This window comes from Pelobates fuscus, chromosome 4, assembly GCF_036172605.1.
Source record: "Pelobates fuscus isolate aPelFus1 chromosome 4, aPelFus1.pri, whole genome shotgun sequence".
In the NCBI taxonomy this organism is placed as follows: domain Eukaryota; kingdom Metazoa; phylum Chordata; class Amphibia; order Anura; family Pelobatidae; genus Pelobates; species Pelobates fuscus.
Genome location: NC_086320.1, coordinates 10,804,022 through 10,823,935, shown reverse-complemented (window position 1 = coordinate 10,823,935; position 19,914 = coordinate 10,804,022). Strand labels below are relative to the sequence as shown.

The following is a 19,914-nucleotide window of genomic DNA, read 5'->3' as shown; positions in this document are numbered from 1 at the left end:
GCACCAAAAGCCAATGACCTCGGCTGTTACCCAGATACTACAGATGTTTTACTCCATATTATCGTTAACCCCTGGATTATGTGAGGCTGACAGCGCTGGGGGAGAACTGTAATCTGTAACATTGCAATAAATGAGTCAGTGATTCTCTCTGCCCTCGTTCCTTACAAATGTATAATGCCTAGAATTTAGAAAGAGATGCAAGATAACAGCTTTTATTTCCCTCCACGTTACTGATAAAAAAGCTGCAATAAGTGCCATTGGGGTGAGGGCATGAAGAGGGCACACGGTGACATTAATGTATTTATAGATTAATTGCACTGGCATTCAGTAACCATCAATACAATGGCAGCACGGTCTGCGAGTCAGACCCCCTGTATTAGCGTCCAGGTGGCACAGTGCACCAGTCAGCCTGGGATGATAATGTGTTTTAGGTGATTGGTCTCTGCCAAACACATCTCCAAGCACTTTCAGGCCTCACATATCTTGCTACCCTTTGTTGCCAATGAGTCTGAAATACTATAACTGGAAATCGGGCTGAATGGGAAAGGCGTCCCTACAGGAAGTGATTTGCTTTCCTTTGAAATACATTTCATTTTATTGTGGGTATCAGTACAGCTGGTCTTACCAACAGCCTCAACACTGCCCTGGTGCTGAACGCTGCACTTTAAAAAGCTTTAATAAGTGTTTTACTGTGTAAAAGAATAAAATAGTTACTCGACTAGTATGGAAACAAGTACCTTTGGTTTGTGCAACACACATCTAATTAGCTTTGGAACTGCGTAGGCGCCTTCAGCAGCGTTTTTAACCAGAAGTGTTAAAAAGTCACAGTGACCGCTAACCCTGCACCCCAGATGTTAGTGAACTGCACTTCCCATCATTCTTAGTCAGTCCAATGGTTACACCGCTGCTCAAATGAGAATTTCTTATTAAAATAGAAAATTTAAAACTAAAGATTCTTGAAACAATATTTCTTTTAAAACAAAGTCTATTTCTTTGAAATCCAAGAAGATAAAGCAGGGATCAGCCTCGGATAGGTTGTGTCCCAGTAATACTCGGTGTCACATTTAACCCGCAGTGAAAGATCTGGCTTTAGTGTGTTGCGCAGAATTGGGGAGAGGTCATAAAATGCGTGCTCTCTACATGGAGTTAAAACACTTCATGCCTGTTAAAATGGTACATGTTATACACATATCATTAGGAGCTCTCGGTTATATGGTTTAGTTTGGGTTTTTGTTATAAGCTTATCCATACAACTTATTTTCCAAACTAATTGCCCCAGGGTTACTAGAGGTGCCCTGCCTTGTAAGAATGGATTACTGGGCACTCCGGAACTCCTTAAATGCCAGAGCAACGTCCAATGCTTTATGTTCCCATATGAAGAGTTCATTAGAGCAATACACATCCACTGACTGCTGTGACTGGTTAAGGAGATAAAGGAAATTAGATTTTTTTTTTTAAGGATAAAACTGGCAAGTTTCTTATAACAATTTTTTTTTAAAGATTAGAGTTTCATTAACCCATTAGGGCCAATAATGGTCCTCCTATAATAACTCTGCTCCATTGATTTTTCATTCATTCACCATTTCTGGGCCTCTGTAGAATGGGACATCACGTCATTCTTATGCCCTTTACATTGATGATAAATATGTAGGATAATTCATACTGGCAAACGGTCAACAGGAGACAGTTTGAAATAACAAGGAATGGATATCGGTTCTTAAATGATTAACCAAGTAGTAAAAAATGTACTTCACTGTCCCAAAACGCTAAATAAATAGACCATTAGATTGTCAGCTCCTTAGATCAATTTGGGGGCATACAGTTATATTGCACTAGTGGCTGCAGCATTACTAGGGGATCATAGTTAAAGTAGAAGACCTTATTCATGGAACGCTAATATTAAGAGGTCATCACATTCATAAACATTTGTGTGCCTTAGCATTTATAACAGTTTCATTCTGTCTGCGAGGCATGACATTATCAAGTGACAGGCTTCCCCCTAGTTATACAACCAAGCAGCTGGAAATGCATTTCACAGCCTGAGCTACACAAACATGGACGGTCAATCTCACCAAACATAGAAAAACAAGAGCAGCCCTAACAGATTATCAGGACACACAAGGCTCCGAGCAGTTGGCCCAGCTTTCCCCATAATTCGTTTCCAGAGGAAGGGGAGAACACAGAGCAGGATAATGACCCTTTTGTAATTCATCATACTGTAGATATTAGGATATCTATCACATCAATGACCACTTTACAGAGCAAGGTCACTGATTACTGATCCTCCATGAAGCAGCTCCTTCCATACTCCTAGTGGGTGAATGACCCCTCAAAATAGCAAATATGCAGAAAGTGCTGATAATGATTGATTAACAAAACATAAATGGTCCCACAATACGGTATTAATAAGACCTGGCATTGGGTTTGGAAATTAAGATCAAGAGATGGTAGTGTAAGTGAATCTGTATAACCACGTGTTCTCACGCCCTCAGTGTGCCATACAGTTCCCCTCCTCCATTGATGTAGCTGAGTATTGGTCCATGTTGGAGGTAGGGCAGCTGATCGTTATTGCCACAGTGGATGAACCATAAAAGGTATATTACTCCATGGTTACTGTACAAGATGAAAGGGTGGGTGGCAGCAAAGACCACTTCGCAGATCCCCAAGCTAAAATGGTGTAAGAGTGCGGAGACATGGCAGTCAGGCAGTTGAGGTGACTCTCTTCCTATAGTTACGAGATGGATAAAACCATGTCCTGCTCGCTATAGTACAGCCTCCATGAAACTCGTGTCCAGGTGCTGGATGAGAACCCGGATGAAGGACATTTCTTTCCTGGTGTTCTCGAAGATGATGCGTGGATCATCCGACTGGCAGCGCAGACAGTTGGGCGCCATCACCATTGCAAGGTTGCTGACATCCATCTTTGTGACTGCCACATTAGCTGGCTGTGCAAATACCTGCAAAGTAGGAGAGAAAGTAAATAAGTAACAAAGAACAGGAAAAGATTGGGGTGCATCACAAATGACATTGACCATAACACAACGTGTAAAACCGATCTTTGTGTAGTCACCCAGACCCACCTCCAAGACAACATTCCATTTGAGATTCTGTATCAAGGTGAATTCTGATTTGTATTAATCAGTCTAAATTCTGACCCATTGGGATGTTTTTTCCGCCCCAGAGATCTCTCACTGTTATCAGTCACTTTATTGAAACATTAATATGTTTATTTGTCTGACATCTTCAGAAGTGTTTAGTTTGTAGCATTTTTAATGTGTATGTAAACCATGGCCATTGTCACATAAAATAACATATCCCTCGTTTCCCTCTGCCATAATTGTCACCCAATGAAGCAAGGCCAGGCCACCACGTGCCCCGCTGTTGTACGATATCTGCTTAGAACCATTGCCACAGCAACTAAGCATGCTGAAGAACATTCTTTGCCAAGTCCACACTTTGGGTGATTCACTGCTTTTAACCAGTTTACAGGTGCTGCAGCTTTATTTGACCTTTCCTGCTTTTTAGGGTCTGAGTGAACCTTGTGACACCAGATCCCAAGTTGCCCTTTTTTCGGATAATGTGGGGGTAGCAGGATAGAACAACCCAAGTAACAGTCCCCTAGTGAGTTCTAGTTTCTGGATTTTTAAGAACAATAACTGAAACTACAAGCCCTGTAAGGTTTAATTGTACCTGAAATTGCTAGGTAAATAAAATGCCCATTTTATTAAATGAATAAAATGCTGTGAAGTTATTAGCGTAATTTTCCAGTGCTCTCCATAATATGACCAGATGTTTCGATGTATTAACGCAAACCGAGAGCGGATGAATTGCAAGACAGTATGATTAAAGTTACAGAAATAGCTATGTATTTATATCTATTTCCATCATTTGACACGTCTTAGCAAGTCCATTAACAGCGTTCCATATTGTCCTCCACTAACGCCGTTAGAATGTCGTAATGTTCTATTGTGAGCAGAGGCTCCTCTCAGTCAGCTGGGGCCATATTTAGTGGCACAAGACTGACTGATGAGTTGTATGCAGTGCTCAAGCTGTTCAAGCAAGCAAGATGCCCAAAGGAGACTGTCCAAGCAAGCAAGCAAGCTGTCCAAGGGAGACTGTCCGAGCAAGCAAGCTGCCCAAAGGAGACTGTCCAAGCAAGCAAGCTGCCCAAGGGAGACTGTCCGAGCAAGCAAGCAAGCTGCCCAAGGGAGACTGTCCGAGCAAGCAAGCTGTCCAAGGGAGACTGAACAAGCAAACAAGCTGCCCAGGGGAGACCCCAGGTCTGATAAATCTATGACAGGGTTACACTTTAACATTTTACTCATACTTAATGTTGTGTTTGAGGACATATATGATATCCTGGTGTTTACCTTTTAAAACTCAAAGCCCCTAGATCCAGGTTGACATAGTGTTCATATACTGAGTGATACACACACTTTCCAGCTGGGTTTTAGAACACTATATTATAATTTGTTTTGTGTTTTTAGAACCGCATAGGGAGCGCTACAGATTCATCCTCTCTAACGTACAAATATTCATTGGAAACGTGGCTTTATGACACTACATTCACGATGCAGCTTTTAAACTCTGTCCATTTCCTGCATCCAAGCACCCGCCAAGGATCACAATGCTTCCATACCCAGATATCTTTAACACATTTGAAAAAAGATGAAATAGATAAGGGTGACACAAATACAAATTCATAAACTGAAACCAGGTGGCTGCAAGGTTCTGGAATAGGAAGTTTGTGGCCCATTTCTGGGTCAACCTTTCTTGCATCGGGACTCATTGGTGCATTGTGACTAGCCAGTTGATGTTGCTGGCTATATATTAGTCAGCTGGCAAAGATTGCAGAACATGGCTAAATGAACATTAATGCTATATATATATATATATATAAAAACACACACACACATATATATATGAATTTTTTATGCATAATGAAGGTTCTGCATTAGGAAAAAAAATGTTTTTGAGTATAAATGGCACTAAAAATATATTAATTGTTAAATAGCAGCACCTTATCAGTGTATTTAGCTCCACATAACACTAAATCAAAGATCCAACCAAAACAAAGTGTGTTTGTGCCTTTAAAATCGTGCTTTTTAAATAAACATGCTTTTAAAATATCACAAAGTGTTAAAAAGCAGCAAATTGTGCTTGTGTATATGTGCAAAAAACAGTTAAAGTGATTTTATGTGCTAATATAATTCAAATATAAAAATGTATAAAATATTATACTTGCAAATATGTAGACTTTAACATTGAAGAGAAAAACATAAAGAACATATAGGGTAATATTGTTTAAACACCAATAATATTTATGGAACCAGATACGTATATTGCACTCACAAACAAGGAGCAGGTTAAGAACTGCTCAGGCTATATGCACGTTGTATATAAATCCAGACTTATATGCAGGAAAACGATGGACAACCGAAATCCAATTGTACAAACTTTATTCTTTAAAATCAGTAACACACGCCTCAAACGTATTCCGTCTCACCAATCTCTCGGATAAACCTGCTAAAAAGTCCTCAGTAATACCAGTAGCCGGCACTCTGGATTACCAGGCCGTAGCGTTTGTACCAGTGGGCGAGGTTACATAGTTACATAGCTGAAAAGAGACTTGCGTCCATCAAGTTCTGCCTTCCTCGCATTTGTTTTTTGCTGTTGATTCCAAACCCCCCCCCCCCCCCCCCAGTTTTAAGCACTTCCAATTTTGCAACAAGCTAGGAAAAATTCCTTCTTGACCCCAGAATGGCAGTCAGATTTATCCGTGGATCAAGCAGTTATTACCCTACATTGAAAGATTATATCCTTGAATATTCTGTTTTTGCAAGTATGCATCTAGTAGCTGTTTGAACATCTGTATGGACTCTGATAAAATCACTTCTTCAGGCAGAGAATTCCACATCCTTATTGTACTTAAAGTAAAAAAACCTTTCCTTTGCCTTATACGAAATCTTCTTTCTTCCAGTCTAAACGCATGACCTCGTGTCATATGTAAAGTCTGGTTTGTGAATAGATTTCTACACAATAGTTTGTATTGGCCCCGAATATATTTGTATAATTTTATCATATTCCCTCTCAGGCGACGTTTTTCTAAACTAAATAGGTTTAAATTTGTTAACCTTTCTTCATAGCTGATATGTTCCATTCCTTTTATTAATTTTGTAGCCCGCCACTTTTTCTAGTGCCATAATATCCTTCTTTAGAACAGGTGCCCAAAATTGCCCAGCATATTCAATATAGGGTCTTACCAGTGATTTATAAAGAGGCAAAATTATATTCTCGTCTCGAGAATGAATGCCCTTTTTCATGCATGACAATACCTTACTGGCCTTGGCCACTGCTGATTGACATTGCACATTGTGGCATAGTTTGTTGTCTATAACAATTCCCAAGTCCTTTTCGTGTGTTGTTGGCTCAAGAAGACAAGTCTAAAACTTTTACTTGGGACTAGCCCATATGGTCATTACATTAACATTGCTGTGAAAACTCAATAAAATTACAAACAGTCAAATCATAGCAGGCAACATACAGTGACGTATTATAACACAATGGCATATTTTTAAAGGGGTGGGGGAGACAATAATTAACAGAAAATATCTCACGTGCCTGCAGAATTAGCAATATGCATATCTACCAGAATATGCAAATAAACCAGTCTTGCTATTCAGGTAGTGCATATTGCTGTTGCTACCAACAGAGGGCACTAGACAAGATCCATAGCCAAATCCACCTAGTTGGTAGCAAACCTCCGCAGTACAGGAGAGCAGGCAATACATTTCACATACACACACACACACTATAAACAATTACATTACACACACCCTGCACCTATAATGGGTACAGGGTGACTAAAACATAAGAGAAATAAAGCAACCTACATAAATAGTCTGTCTGAAGGTAGAATAGGGGCTTTAAAGCCAAATACATCAAAGAGTCATAGCCACATGGTAGGAGACTGGCCAACAGGCTTCTCCATAACCCAGGGAAGCAGGACAATTTGTCACACGAAAAACCAGTTACAAAAGGCAGTTTGTAACAGCTAGTTAAAATAATACCCCAGTCATTTTCATTTAACCTATTTAAAAATGTTTCTAATGATTCTACAGACCCGTCCCAGATAAAAATAAGGTCATCTATATACCTGCGATAAGAGACCAGGTTTGCCACCTATTCAGAGTTATCATATATAAACACTTTCTCCTACTCCGACATAAATAAATTTGCATAACTGGGGGCAAACTTGGCCCCCATCGTAATACCTTGTACTTGAAGATAAAATTGGGAATTAACTTCAAGTACAAGGTATTGCAATGGGGATCAGGTTTTTGGTTTTCAATTCTGTAATCATTTCTTCCCTGTTCCTTTTAAAAAAAGGGATATACCCTGAATATGGGGTTAATATATGCATGGATAGTTTTACTTCTTGACCAATTATATGCCTTGAAATTCGAACTTCTAGACAGATACGCCCACAGGGCAGCTTTAAATATTGATGGACACAGACCAAAGTACGTGATCTGAAGAAGGCAAGAGTTGGTGAAACGCGCAATCACGGCGTGCGCTATTACGCCACATGAAAGACGTCATCGAACCCCGCCCACCGGTACAAATGCTACAGCCCGGGAATCCAGAGTGCCGGCTACTGGTATTACCGAGGACTTTTTAGCAGGTTTATCCGAGAGATTGGTGAGGCGGAATAAGTTTGAGGCGTGTGTACTGATTTTAGAGAATAAAGTTTATTCAATTGGATTTCGGTTGTCCATCGTTTTCCTGCATATAAGGCTGGATTTATATTCAACGTGCATATAGCCTGAGCAGTTCTTAACCTGCTCCTTGTTTGTGAGTGCAATATACATACATGGTTCTATAAATATTATTGGTGTTTAAACAATATTACACTATATGTTTGTGACTGTCTAAATAGGTATTACCGCCTGTCATTCCCTTATTCCCATAAAAACAATACCGCCAATAATCCACAGGGCCACAGGGCCAAAGCTTAATGCCGGAACAAGACTGGTTTAATGGAAGCAAGGGCATTCAATTTATACAGCATCAAACTCCTCCTCTGAGCCAGCGAGATAATGGAGTTTTGGAACATACTAAACTCAATTATCTGCTAGCCAGAAAAAGTTAACAATTTCACATTTTTCAGAAATATACTTTACATGTATAAAAACCCCACAAAAACATATCCCTGGGTAGCTGAGCTTGATGGGAGTAACATATTAAAAATTCACGAAAATCCGTTCGGTACTTTTCGAATGGCACGGTGTGGAAGTTTGACCGGCTCGCCACAAGGTTGTATCCAACCAAGAGTTCCATAGAATTGGCAGCAAGAACCGGTCTCCGTTCGGATGGATTTATCTGAAAACCGCCATAGATGGAGTAAAGCTGATTCGTGGAGAATGCTCCTCTTGTTTGTCTGTTTGAAACTCCCGAACGCCGTTCGTCTACCGTATGGGGAAATAGTACGTATGGGACTTCCATAGAGACCGGGTGTTCGTGCGAGTGCCAACCCCAAAACAGTTCCACTTGACGACCAAGTCCCGCTGGCCACGTTTGGGAGTTAAGATGGCCACCGTCCATTGTCCTCACCACGTGCGTTCGTATGCACGAAATGGCGGCCACCTAGGAGCATTCAATTAACTTGCGGTTTTCGTATAGTTACACAGTTTCCAAGTTCTAATTGGTACCCAGGTTGGCCTCCGTTCGGTAAAACAAATGATTTACCGAACAACGAAAATAAAACTAATAATCCAAGGGACTTGAACAACAGGGAGCGGAAAAAGCCGAATGGGTATGGGAAATCCTTCACAATGTTCTTTATGTTTTTCTCGTTCATGTTTAGTTCTACATATTTGCTAGTATAATATTTTATACATTTTTATATTTGAAATATATTAGCACATAAAATAACTTTAACTGTTTTTTGCACATATACACAAATTTGAAATTGCACTTTAACTGAAGCATAATTTTAAGTGTTATTTGCACAATAATTAAGCACAGTTTGCTGCTTTTTAACACTTTGTGATATTTTAAAAGAATGTTTATTTAAAAAGCACGATTTTAAAGGCACAGGCGCACTTTATGTTTTGGCTTGATATTACACGTGGATTAGCTTTTAAATTCATTTACCACGAGCTGAACCACTGCGGGTGGATCTGAAAATGATTTTTATTTGATATTCCGGATTTCATATCAAATACTTACTGGTCCAAAAGAAAGAGGAGGGCTGGGCTTTCAAAATAGGTTACATTATATGGCTACTTTTTTTTGTGAGACTTTTAGAGTGGACAAACCCTATTTACCATAAGTCCTAGTTTACCTTGGAACAGAGTTTGGGAAGTGTCCCGTTACAAACACTACCATGGCAGATGAATCTAATACATCCATTACCTAACTCTTCCCACCCCTTAATTACAAATATCCAGGAAAAATGGAGACAATTTATAATATTTCTCCCTTATGTCCATTGAGGGAAAACACAGATTTACAAACTAAACAAGAAGTAAGGATTTTTTATCGCCTTATAGGACAATAATATCCTACCGTAGGAAGTTTAATTAAAGGAGATACAATACCCTCTCAGATACCTAAAACAGATCACAGCATTTACTGCGAGATAGTTTGTAATATTACCAGCTCTGTGATTTTCTGAAGAAAGGATTTGGTTTAATTGGAAAAACAGAGAATGAACTACTTTTGAGAACATAAGCATAGGCCTAAGAAAATGTTCTAGACCACTCTCACAGATGTATTCATTGAGTAAAGAAGGTTCAGCTGAACCCAACCCCCTTCTTTTCAGTAAAGTTGGGGTTCTATCCTCTATTTACATATTGATAAAACGGATTGGGCTTGGATTCTAGATAAGGTTATGACTACCACTATCAATCTCACTAGTCGTGAATCTTTTTTACAAAAGGGTGACAATGTGGTAGAGGACTCCCTCTTTTTAATATACCTGTTCCCCAGGAGTAAGCAACTTATGCTGGAGATGTCAGAAGGAAGAAGGTTCACGCTATCACATATGGTGGCAATGTTTGGAGATACGACCATTTGGGGAAAACAGTACAGAATGTATAAAGGGAGTATTTCCAAATATTCACAAATTGTACTAGGCTGGCATAAGTCATTACAAAATAAGAGTAATCAAATATTGCTATGGTTCCTACTATCAGAAGAAATGCCCTATCCCCGTTTTTGGAAACAGACTAATTTTTACACTTGATCAATGGATTAATAGAGTAAAAGATGTTAGATGTATGGAAGATCTGCATTACTCAACCAGAGGAGATAAAGATAGATACCTGGATGTTTGGGAAACAAGGATACGTTATCGGTCGCGAGATAAAAGGGAAGAGGATGCCCAAGCCTCCTAGTATCGCAGATTGACTATATTGGGATTAGGCGAAAATTGAATATATAATATACAAACCTTAAGACAATTTCTCCTACTTACTAATGTATAATAATATTAATTAGAAAAATGAAGACCAAGTAATTACTATTTCTAAAGTATCTTAAATCTCTCCAGGCGTGAAGATAACGAAAATTGAAAATGAAATAGACCACTTTTTTATTTTATTTCTTGTTTTATGGAGAAGATATTTTCAAGCTTGCATTATGATGTAAGTATATACACTGTGGATTCTAGAAGTGTGATATTCAATATCATGTATTTTTATAGAAATTAATATATGTAGAGTTAAAAGCGATAATCTATGCTTTGCATAAATTAGTGAATGCTTACTGTATGGATATGTGCTTGGATAGATGAAATTTACTAAACATAAATTAAACACAAAAAAAAAAAAGAATTAGAAAAGGATTTTCGTTTTTCCCACAAACCAAAAGGGGAGTAGGATCAAGTAAGTAATCCGTTCATAATTTAATGTCCAGCAATTGATCTTAAAACCAGTTTGTAGCACTGTGCGGCTGGCAATACATGTGACAATTCATGAATAAGACAGATGCCAAGACACAGTGCACAACACTCAATCACACTATGCATCTTCAAAACGAACCGTTTTGTACGAAGACAGATGTAATAATAATACGAATAGGAATTCTACGCCGGGGCCCCTACTCACAGCAGGTACGAAGGAAAATCTTGGCTTACCTGTAGGAAGCGGATGAGGTAGCAGAGCACCATTTTGTTAATTCGTGGAAGTGAATGCACGACAGCAATGGCCGCCTCGGGGTTCTCGTAGTGTGTAATGCATTGTTCATAAAACTCATGCGGGATCAGAGGTTCTTCAAGTTCCCTATACCACAGCTTTAGCAACGAGGCTGCAAAACATAACAGGGTTCATTTCTTACTCCATTGCTGCAACACCGCAAAGTGGGCACATCACACCAGGAACAAGGAGATCTGACAGTATTTACATAGATCCATTGCGACTGAAAACGTTAAACATTGTCACTTATAATAGTGTCCCGAACACCTACTAGTGCGATCACCATGGAAACGAATGAAACCCATAAAAGCAGCAAATTGGTTTCTGCGATGATTGTTCCACATTTGGAACTTGGTGTTAACTTTTCTATTTTTATAAATATACTATGGTGTGTTTTATGAGGGTGTGATGTATAAAGGTAAAGAAAAAAAACTCACAAATATTAACGTGTAACATGGGACCTACGCCTAGGAGGCTAATACTACCTTTGCTAAGGACAGTATGGCCAACTCCTGCCTATGTACATAATCTATAAGAAGGCTGATCAATGACCCTTTACTTATAGATTAGTACATCACTATCGGATCAATACTCTCAGGGCTGCCAGCTGGATGTATTGACGGAACAATTGTATGGATTGATCTGTTTCCCATCCTGCCAAACCGATTTGTTTAAATAACTAATGGTTTGCATCAATAACTGAAGTACTATCTGTGAAATGTGTGGCAATATGAAATATTCAATTTAACATGTAGAACATTATTCTAACCATTGGGTGGCACTGTGCCTGCACTAGAAAGGCTCCATTTATCACAAGCCATTAAAGTCTTTTACAGGTAATGTGATTTTTGAGCCAATCTGAATTAATCTGCATAACACTAGAGATTGAATTCATGGGATTACCTCAGCCAAGCACCGTGTTACAGATGTATGGATAGCACAGATTAGCTACAACATTAAAACCACCTGCCTAATATTGTGTAGGTCCTACTTGTGCTGCCAAAATAGCTCTGATGCATCAAGGCATGGACTCCCAAGACCTCTGAACGTGTCCTGTGATATCTGGCAACAAGACATTAGCAGCAGATCCTTTAAATCCTGCAAGTTGCAAGGCGGTACCTCCAGGGATTGGATTTGTTGTTTCAGCACATCCCACAGATGCTCAATAGGTGGGGTATCAGGGGAATTTGGAGGCCACAGCAACATCTTGAACTCTTTTCATGTTTCTCAAACGATTCCTGAACAATTTTGCAATGTGCATTATCCTCATGAAGGACACTGCCATCATGCAATGACGGTGTGAACGTGGTCTTCAACAATCTCAAGGAAAGTGGTTCATGTCAAAGTAACATCCACATGAATTCCAGGACCCAAGGTTTCTCAGCAGAACATTGCCTAGATCATAACTAGTGCATTCTGCTGCCATCTCTTCTCCAGGTAAAGGACAAACACGAACCCGGCCATCCACCTGATCTAAAAGAAAACAATCATCAGACCCAGTAATCTTCCTTTGCTCCATTTTCCAGTTCTGACAATCACATCCCCATTGAAGGCGCTTTCGGCGGTGGACAGGGGTCATCTAGTGATCTACTTTTTTCCATACATAGTTACATAGGCTGAAAAAAGACATGCGTCCGTCAAGTTCAGCCTTTCTCACATCTGCTTTTTTTTGCCGTTGATACAAAAGAAGATGCATTTGAAGCACTAATTTTTCAACAAACTAGGAATTAAATTCCTACATGACCAAGAATGTCAGTTATCAAGAAGCTATTAGCTACAATGAAAAAAATATATCCTTTAATATTGTGATTTTGAAAGTATGCATTTATGTTGCAGTTTAAACATCTGTACAGACTGATAAAAATAACTTCTTCTGGCAGATAATTCTACATCCTTCTTGTTCTATATAAAAACAAAAAACAACACTTTTCTTTTGTCTCAGACTAAATCTCCTTTCTTCCAGTCTAAACAAGTGAGTACACACTCATACAAAATACATACTAACATTACCTTCTGTGCCACTTTACATCATTCCCTCTTGAATGTAGGATTGTTTGAGCATGGCCCCCTGTCCATGTGCATACACGTGTCTGAAGAGTAGACTGTCCCAATCCTGGATTACTCATCACCTTCCATTATGAATACAAGTGAACCAGGTAGGCATGCTGGCATAGAATCTGGCATTGTCCCCCTGGAATCTTTAACAGATAATATACTATTGCTGAAGTTCATATCCAGCCATCTGCAATTAGCATTAACCCAGGGGACTTCCATAAGGAGGAATCATTAGACTACCGTGACACTAGTGGGCTCTATATGTTGGCCATTAGGGAACACTGACAAGCCCACCCAATGCTTGGTCAATCCCTGAGCCATACAGGACTAAGCAGTGGACCAGGTGCCCCTTAAGAGGGATCACACTCCCAAATTCAGGCTTGTAAAAACAAATTTTAAGAGTTTCAATTAATCCACTTTCGCCTGGGAGGCAAAACAAAAATGAAGATCACAGAGGATGGTGGGAGACAGAGAAGCATGTTAAAGCATTGCATTATGGGTGGTTCTACCATCTCTGATTGAAAGGGGACTTTTCTGATATGTCACGACTCGGAAATGATCTAGGTTAAAAGATTTAATGTCCCAACCGCACATGGTGGAAAGAATTCCATCAAATCTGCGTTTTTGGGTTATGTGAACAGAATAAATGGGCTGAAAATGTCCAATTAACATAGATTACATGGAAGTGTGTGCTAAGCATCTCCAGGCTCTCCCTCAGCGGTTATATTCCTGTAAATAATCTCCCAGGACATTATGCTGTGTAATTGAATGAGCTTTTGCTGACATTTACACAATGAATAAGAAACAATGCACGTGTTTGGAGTAGTACTACATACAGCCCTTCCATCTATTGAAATAATTGCAGCTGAGTGACTATGTTCAGCCCTGGTGATTTGTAGCTTTCCACCAGACAGAGGGAAGTGGAAGACGCCAAGGTCTTTGCAGGAGGTATGCAGGGAGCTCATTCCAACTGATTGTTAGCTTTCCACCAGACAGAGGGAAGTGGGAGACCCGAAGGTCTTGGTATGAGTTCCCTGCATAGCTCCTGCCAACTGATTGGTAGCTTTCAACCAGACAGAGGGAAGTGGGAGACGCCAAGGTCTTGGTATGAGCTCCCTGCATACCTCCTGCCAACAGTGATACGTATGGGCTGTGCCAACTAGCCAGCACCCATCACTGTATGAGTAGCAGGAGATGCAACATGACAGATCTACCTGCAATCACACAGTACAGAGTGCTCACAGTGAGCTGGAAGTCCCTCTGCTAATGTCACTTGTGATGTCAGCAGATGGAATTCCTTTGTGTTAGGGCTTGGGTAGGGTTAGTGTTAAGGTAGGTGTTAAGGTAGGTGTAGGGCAGGGGTAGGCGCAACCTCTGGCACTCCAGATGTTGTGGACTACATCCCCCATAATGCTCTTACACCCATAATACTTGCAAAGCATCATGGTAGGTGTAGTCCAAAACATCTGGAGTGCCGAAGGTTGCCTATGCCTGTAGGGTAAGGGTTAATGCTGGGTTAGGGATAGTGTAGGATCCTAGACTTATGAGTCTATTATGAGATAGTTAACAATCAGCACTGATACGTGAATCTATTAAATATAAATAAATAAAAAATACTCCCCCCCCCCCCCCCACCCCCCACATTTGTTCCCATTTGTGTCCTTTTATTCACACTTACTGTTGTGTTCAGTATATGTATTTAGGCAACCTTCGGTACTCCAGATGTTATGGACTACATCCCACCATAATGCTGGCAAAGCATCATGGGAGGTGTAGTCCAAAACATCTGAAGTGCCCAAGGTTCCCTATGCCTTGTATAGGATATTAACCCATTAAGGACCAAACTTCTGGAATAAAAGGGAATCATGACATGTCACACATGTCATGTGTCCTTAAGGGGTTAAAAGAAGGCTCCCTGTTACGATATATATAATATGTATAGGTACACTCATACACTCAAAGATTTAATGTCCCAACCGCACATGGTGGAAAGAATTCCATCAAATCTGCGTTTTTGGGTTATGTGAACAGAATAAATGGGCTGAAAATGTCCAATTAACATAGATTACATGGAAGTGTGTGCTAAGCATCTCCAGGCTCTCCCTCAGCGGTTATATTCCTGTAAATAATCTCCCAGGACATTATGCTGTGTAATTGAATGAGCTTTTGCTGACATTTACACAATGAATAAGAAACAATGCACGTGTTTGGAGTAGTACTACATACAGCCCTTCCATCTATTGAAATAATTGCAGCTGAGTGACTATGTTCAGCCCTGGTGATTTGTAGCTTTCCACCAGACAGAGGGAAGTGGAAGACGCCAAGGTCTTTGCAGGAGGTATGCAGGGAGCTCATTCCAACTGATTGTTAGCTTTCCACCAGACAGAGGGAAGTGGGAGACCCGAAGGTCTTGGTATGAGTTCCCTGCATAGCTCCTGCCAACTGATTGGTAGCTTTCAACCAGACAGAGGGAAGTGGGAGACGCCAAGGTCTTGGTATGAGCTCCCTGCATACCTCCTGCCAACAGTGATACGTATGGGCTGTGCCAACTAGCCAGCACCCATCACTGTATGAGTAGCAGGAGATGCAACATGACAGATCTACCTGCAATCACACAGTACAGAGTGCTCACAGTGAGCTGGAAGTCCCTCTGCTAATGTCACTTGTGATGTCAGCAGATGGAATTCCTTTGTGTTAGGGCTTGGGTAGGGTTAGTGTTAAGGTAGGTGTTAAGGTAGGTGTAGGGCAGGGGTAGGCGCAACCTCTGGCACTCCAGATGTTGTGGACTACATCCCCCATAATGCTCTTACACCCATAATACTTGCAAAGCATCATGGTAGGTGTAGTCCAAAACATCTGGAGTGCCGAAGGTTGCCTATGCCTGTAGGGTAAGGGTTAATGCTGGGTTAGGGATAGTGTAGGATCCTAGACTTATGAGTCTATTATGAGATAGTTAACAATCAGCACTGATACGTGAATCTATTAAATATAAATAAATAAAAAATACTCCCCCCCCCCCCACCCCCCACATTTGTTCCCATTTGTGTCCTTTTATTCACACTTACTGTTGTGTTCAGTATATGTATTTAGGCAACCTTCGGTACTCCAGATGTTATGGACTACATCCCACCATAATGCTGGCAAAGCATCATGGGAGGTGTAGTCCAAAACATCTGAAGTGCCCAAGGTTCCCTATGCCTTGTATAGGATATTAACCCATTAAGGACCAAACTTCTGGAATAAAAGGGAATCATGACATGTCACACATGTCATGTGTCCTTAAGGGGTTAAAAGAAGGCTCCCTGTTACGATATATATAATATGTATAGGTACACTCATACAAGTTGGAACATTGCCTCCATCCTTAAAGGGTTAATAGGTTGTCATTGACATGATAATCAGATCTCATGTAAGTCAGCGTGAAGGATTGCTAACCATCATGCATTATTGACGGAGACCAGCACAGCGCGTGCACACAGCGTCGGGATTGTGATCAGTTACAATGCGCCGGGTTATATAAGCTGCTATTGTGACTAAAGAGGAACGGTCACTTCTCTGGAATAAAACATCGAAAATCACCTATAACTTCTGTTCCCCTTTTTGATGGGGCGCTCATTTTCTTTCAGAATACCTAGAAAATTACATTATAAACCTGTTCAGACAAAGGAAAGCCAAGACAAGCGTTCCAAACAAACAGAGAGGAGAAATAGACAAATTGTTACATGTTCCCGCTGTAAGCTCTCTCTAGGCCAAGTCAAAGGAGAAGACGTAACACAATGAGTGACAGCGAGGTACGATGGATGCGCTCGGCACTCGATGTAGAGCTGTCGATTGCTCCATTTCATTAGATTTTCACAAATCTGTATTCAATACAGAGATAGGTAAAATAATATTTAAAGGTCCCCTTTAATTAAATCTTTCCACTCCTGTTGGTGGATTTGAGCTCCAGTAATGGTATTGCCACTGTCTAGTCCAGCACACTGATAACACTGTTATAGCATAGCTCGTGTGGTATCTGCAGCAGAGGCTGTCCTGAAATCCTCTCTAGGTCCTAACCTGCTGATCCACAGCAGGGCCTGTCACCAATGCAGAGCTGGTGACAGCCTAACAGGAAGGAGTCATGGGACACTCAACAGACTGGCTCCGAGAGAGAGCTGCGGCACAGCAAGGGGTTCCACCTGCTCACATTGCTGGCCTCTTTTTGATATATTAAACTTCACATTGTATCAAAACACAAATACCGTATGTTACAATTTAAGGACTTTCACAAACACCAAGACAGGGCTCCGTCTGCACACTCCATTAATATATCTCCAGCCATGAACACAGAGGATTTAAGGATGCATGAAGAATAGGGGAGATTTATCAAAGTCTTCGATTGTGAATTAAGTGGAGCAGTAACTGTGAAAACAACAGACTTTACAATGGTGAGTCTCCCCCCTGTCTGTGGATATGTATATCACAGCAAGAAAACAGAATAGATTAAAACCTGCCTCATGGATTTATATACCTCTCTCTCCATGGATTTATATACCTCTCTCTCTCTCTCCATGGATTTATATACCTCTCTCTCCATGGATTAATATACCTCTCTATCTCTCTGCCTACAGGCATCTATGGATTTATATACTTCTCTCTCAATCTATGGATTTACATACCTCTCTCTCTCAATCTATGGATTTACATACCTATCTCTATACCTCTCTCTTTCTCAATCTATGGATTTATATACCTCTCTCTCACAATCTATGGATTTATATACCTCTCTCTCAATCTATGGATTTATATACCTCTCTCTCAATCTATGGATTTATATACCTCTCTCTCAATCTATGGCTTTATATACCCCTCTCTATGGATTTATATACCCCACTCTATGGATTTATATACCCCTCTCTATGGATGTATATACCCCTCTCTATGGATGTATATACCTCTCTCTCTTTCTCTCTCAATCTATGGATTTATATACCTCTCTCTCACATAATCTATGGATTTATATACCTCTCTCTCAATCTATGGATTTATATACCTCTCTCTCAATCTATGGATTTATATACATCTCTCTCAATCTATGGATTTATATACATCTCTCTCAATCTATGGATTTATATACATCTCTCTATGGATTTATATACCTCTCTCTCTCTCTATGGATTTATATACCTCTCTCTCAATCTATGGATTTATATACCCCTCTCTCTCCATGGATTTATAAACCCCTCTCAATCTATGGATTTATATACCTCTCTCAATCTATGGATTTATATACCCCCCTCTCTCTCTCTCTCTCTCAATCTATGGATTTATATACCTCTCTCTCTCTCAATCTATGGATTTATATACTCCTCTCTCTCAATCTATGGATTTATACACCTCTCTCTCTCTCTCTGGATTTATATACCTCTCTCTCTCTGGATTTATATACCTCTCTCTCCATGGATTTATATACCCCTCTTTCTCTCAATATATGGATTAATATACCCCCCTCTCTCTCTCCATGGATTTATATACCCCCCCTCTCTCTCTCCATAGATTTATATACCCCCCCCCTCTCTCTCCGTGGATTTATATACCCCTCTCAATCTATGGATTTATATACCTCTCTCTCAATCTATGGATTTATATACCTCTCTCTCTCAATCTATGGATTTATATACCCCCTCTCTCTCAATCTATGGATTTATATACCTCCCTCTCTCTCAATCTATGGATTTATATACCTCCCTCTCTCTCAATCTATGGATTTATATACCCCCCTCTCTCTCAATCTATGGATTTATATACCCCCCTCTCTCAATCTAGGGATTTATATACCTCCCTCTCTCTCAATCTATGGATTTATATACCTCCCTCTCTCTCAATCTATGGATTTATATACCTCTCTCTCTCTCAATCTATGGATTTATATAGCTCTCTCTCTCAATCTATGGATTTATATACCTCGCTCTCTTTCTCTCTCAATCTATGGATTTATATACCCCCCTCTCTCTCTCCATGGATTTATATACCCCTCTCAATCTATGGATTTATATACCTCTCTCAATCTATGGATTTACATACCTCTCTCTCTCTCTCTCTCTCTTAATCTATGGATTTGTATACCTCTCTCTTAATCTATGGATTTGTATACCTCTCTCTCAATATATGGATTTATATACCTCTCTCTCTCAATATATGGATTTATATACCTCTCTCTCTCAATCTATCTATGGATTTATATACCTCTCTCTCTCTCTCTCTCTCTCTCAATCTATGGATTTATATACCTCTCTCTCAATCTATGGATTTATATACCTCTCTCTCAATCTATGGATTTATATACCTCGCTCTCTTTCTCTCTCAATCTATGGATTTATATACCCCTCTCTCTCTCCATGGATTTATATACCTCTCTCTCTCTATAGATTTATATACCTCTCTCTCTCTATAGATTTATATACCTCTCTCTCTCTCTCTCTCTCTCTCTCTATAGATTTATATACCTCTCTCTCTCTCTATGGATTTATATACCTCTCTCTCTCTCTCTATGGATTTATATACCTCTCTCTCTCTCTCTATGGATTTATATACCTCTCTCTCTCTCTATGGATTTATATACCTCTCTCTCTCTTAATCTATGGATTTTATATACCTCTCTCTCTCTTAATCTATGGATTTT

At 40.0% G+C, this 19,914-nt stretch overlaps 1 protein-coding gene across 2 annotated transcripts in view; it reads right to left on the bottom strand.

The window, feature by feature from the left end:
- Window positions 1-1,088: 1,088 nt before the first annotated feature.
- Window positions 1,089-19,914, bottom strand: part of ARHGAP39 (Rho GTPase activating protein 39) — a 189,494-nt gene continuing 170,668 nt past the window's right edge. For both annotated transcript variants that reach the window (XM_063450969.1, XM_063450970.1), the window contains 2 exons: window positions 11,141-11,310; window positions 1,089-2,957 (listed from right to left, as the gene is read on the bottom strand). In XM_063450969.1, coding sequence (XP_063307039.1) covers window positions 2,763-2,957; window positions 11,141-11,310 — 365 coding nt within the window. In that variant the 3' untranslated portion in view covers window positions 1,089-2,762. The remainder of the gene's footprint in view (window positions 2,958-11,140; window positions 11,311-19,914) is intronic.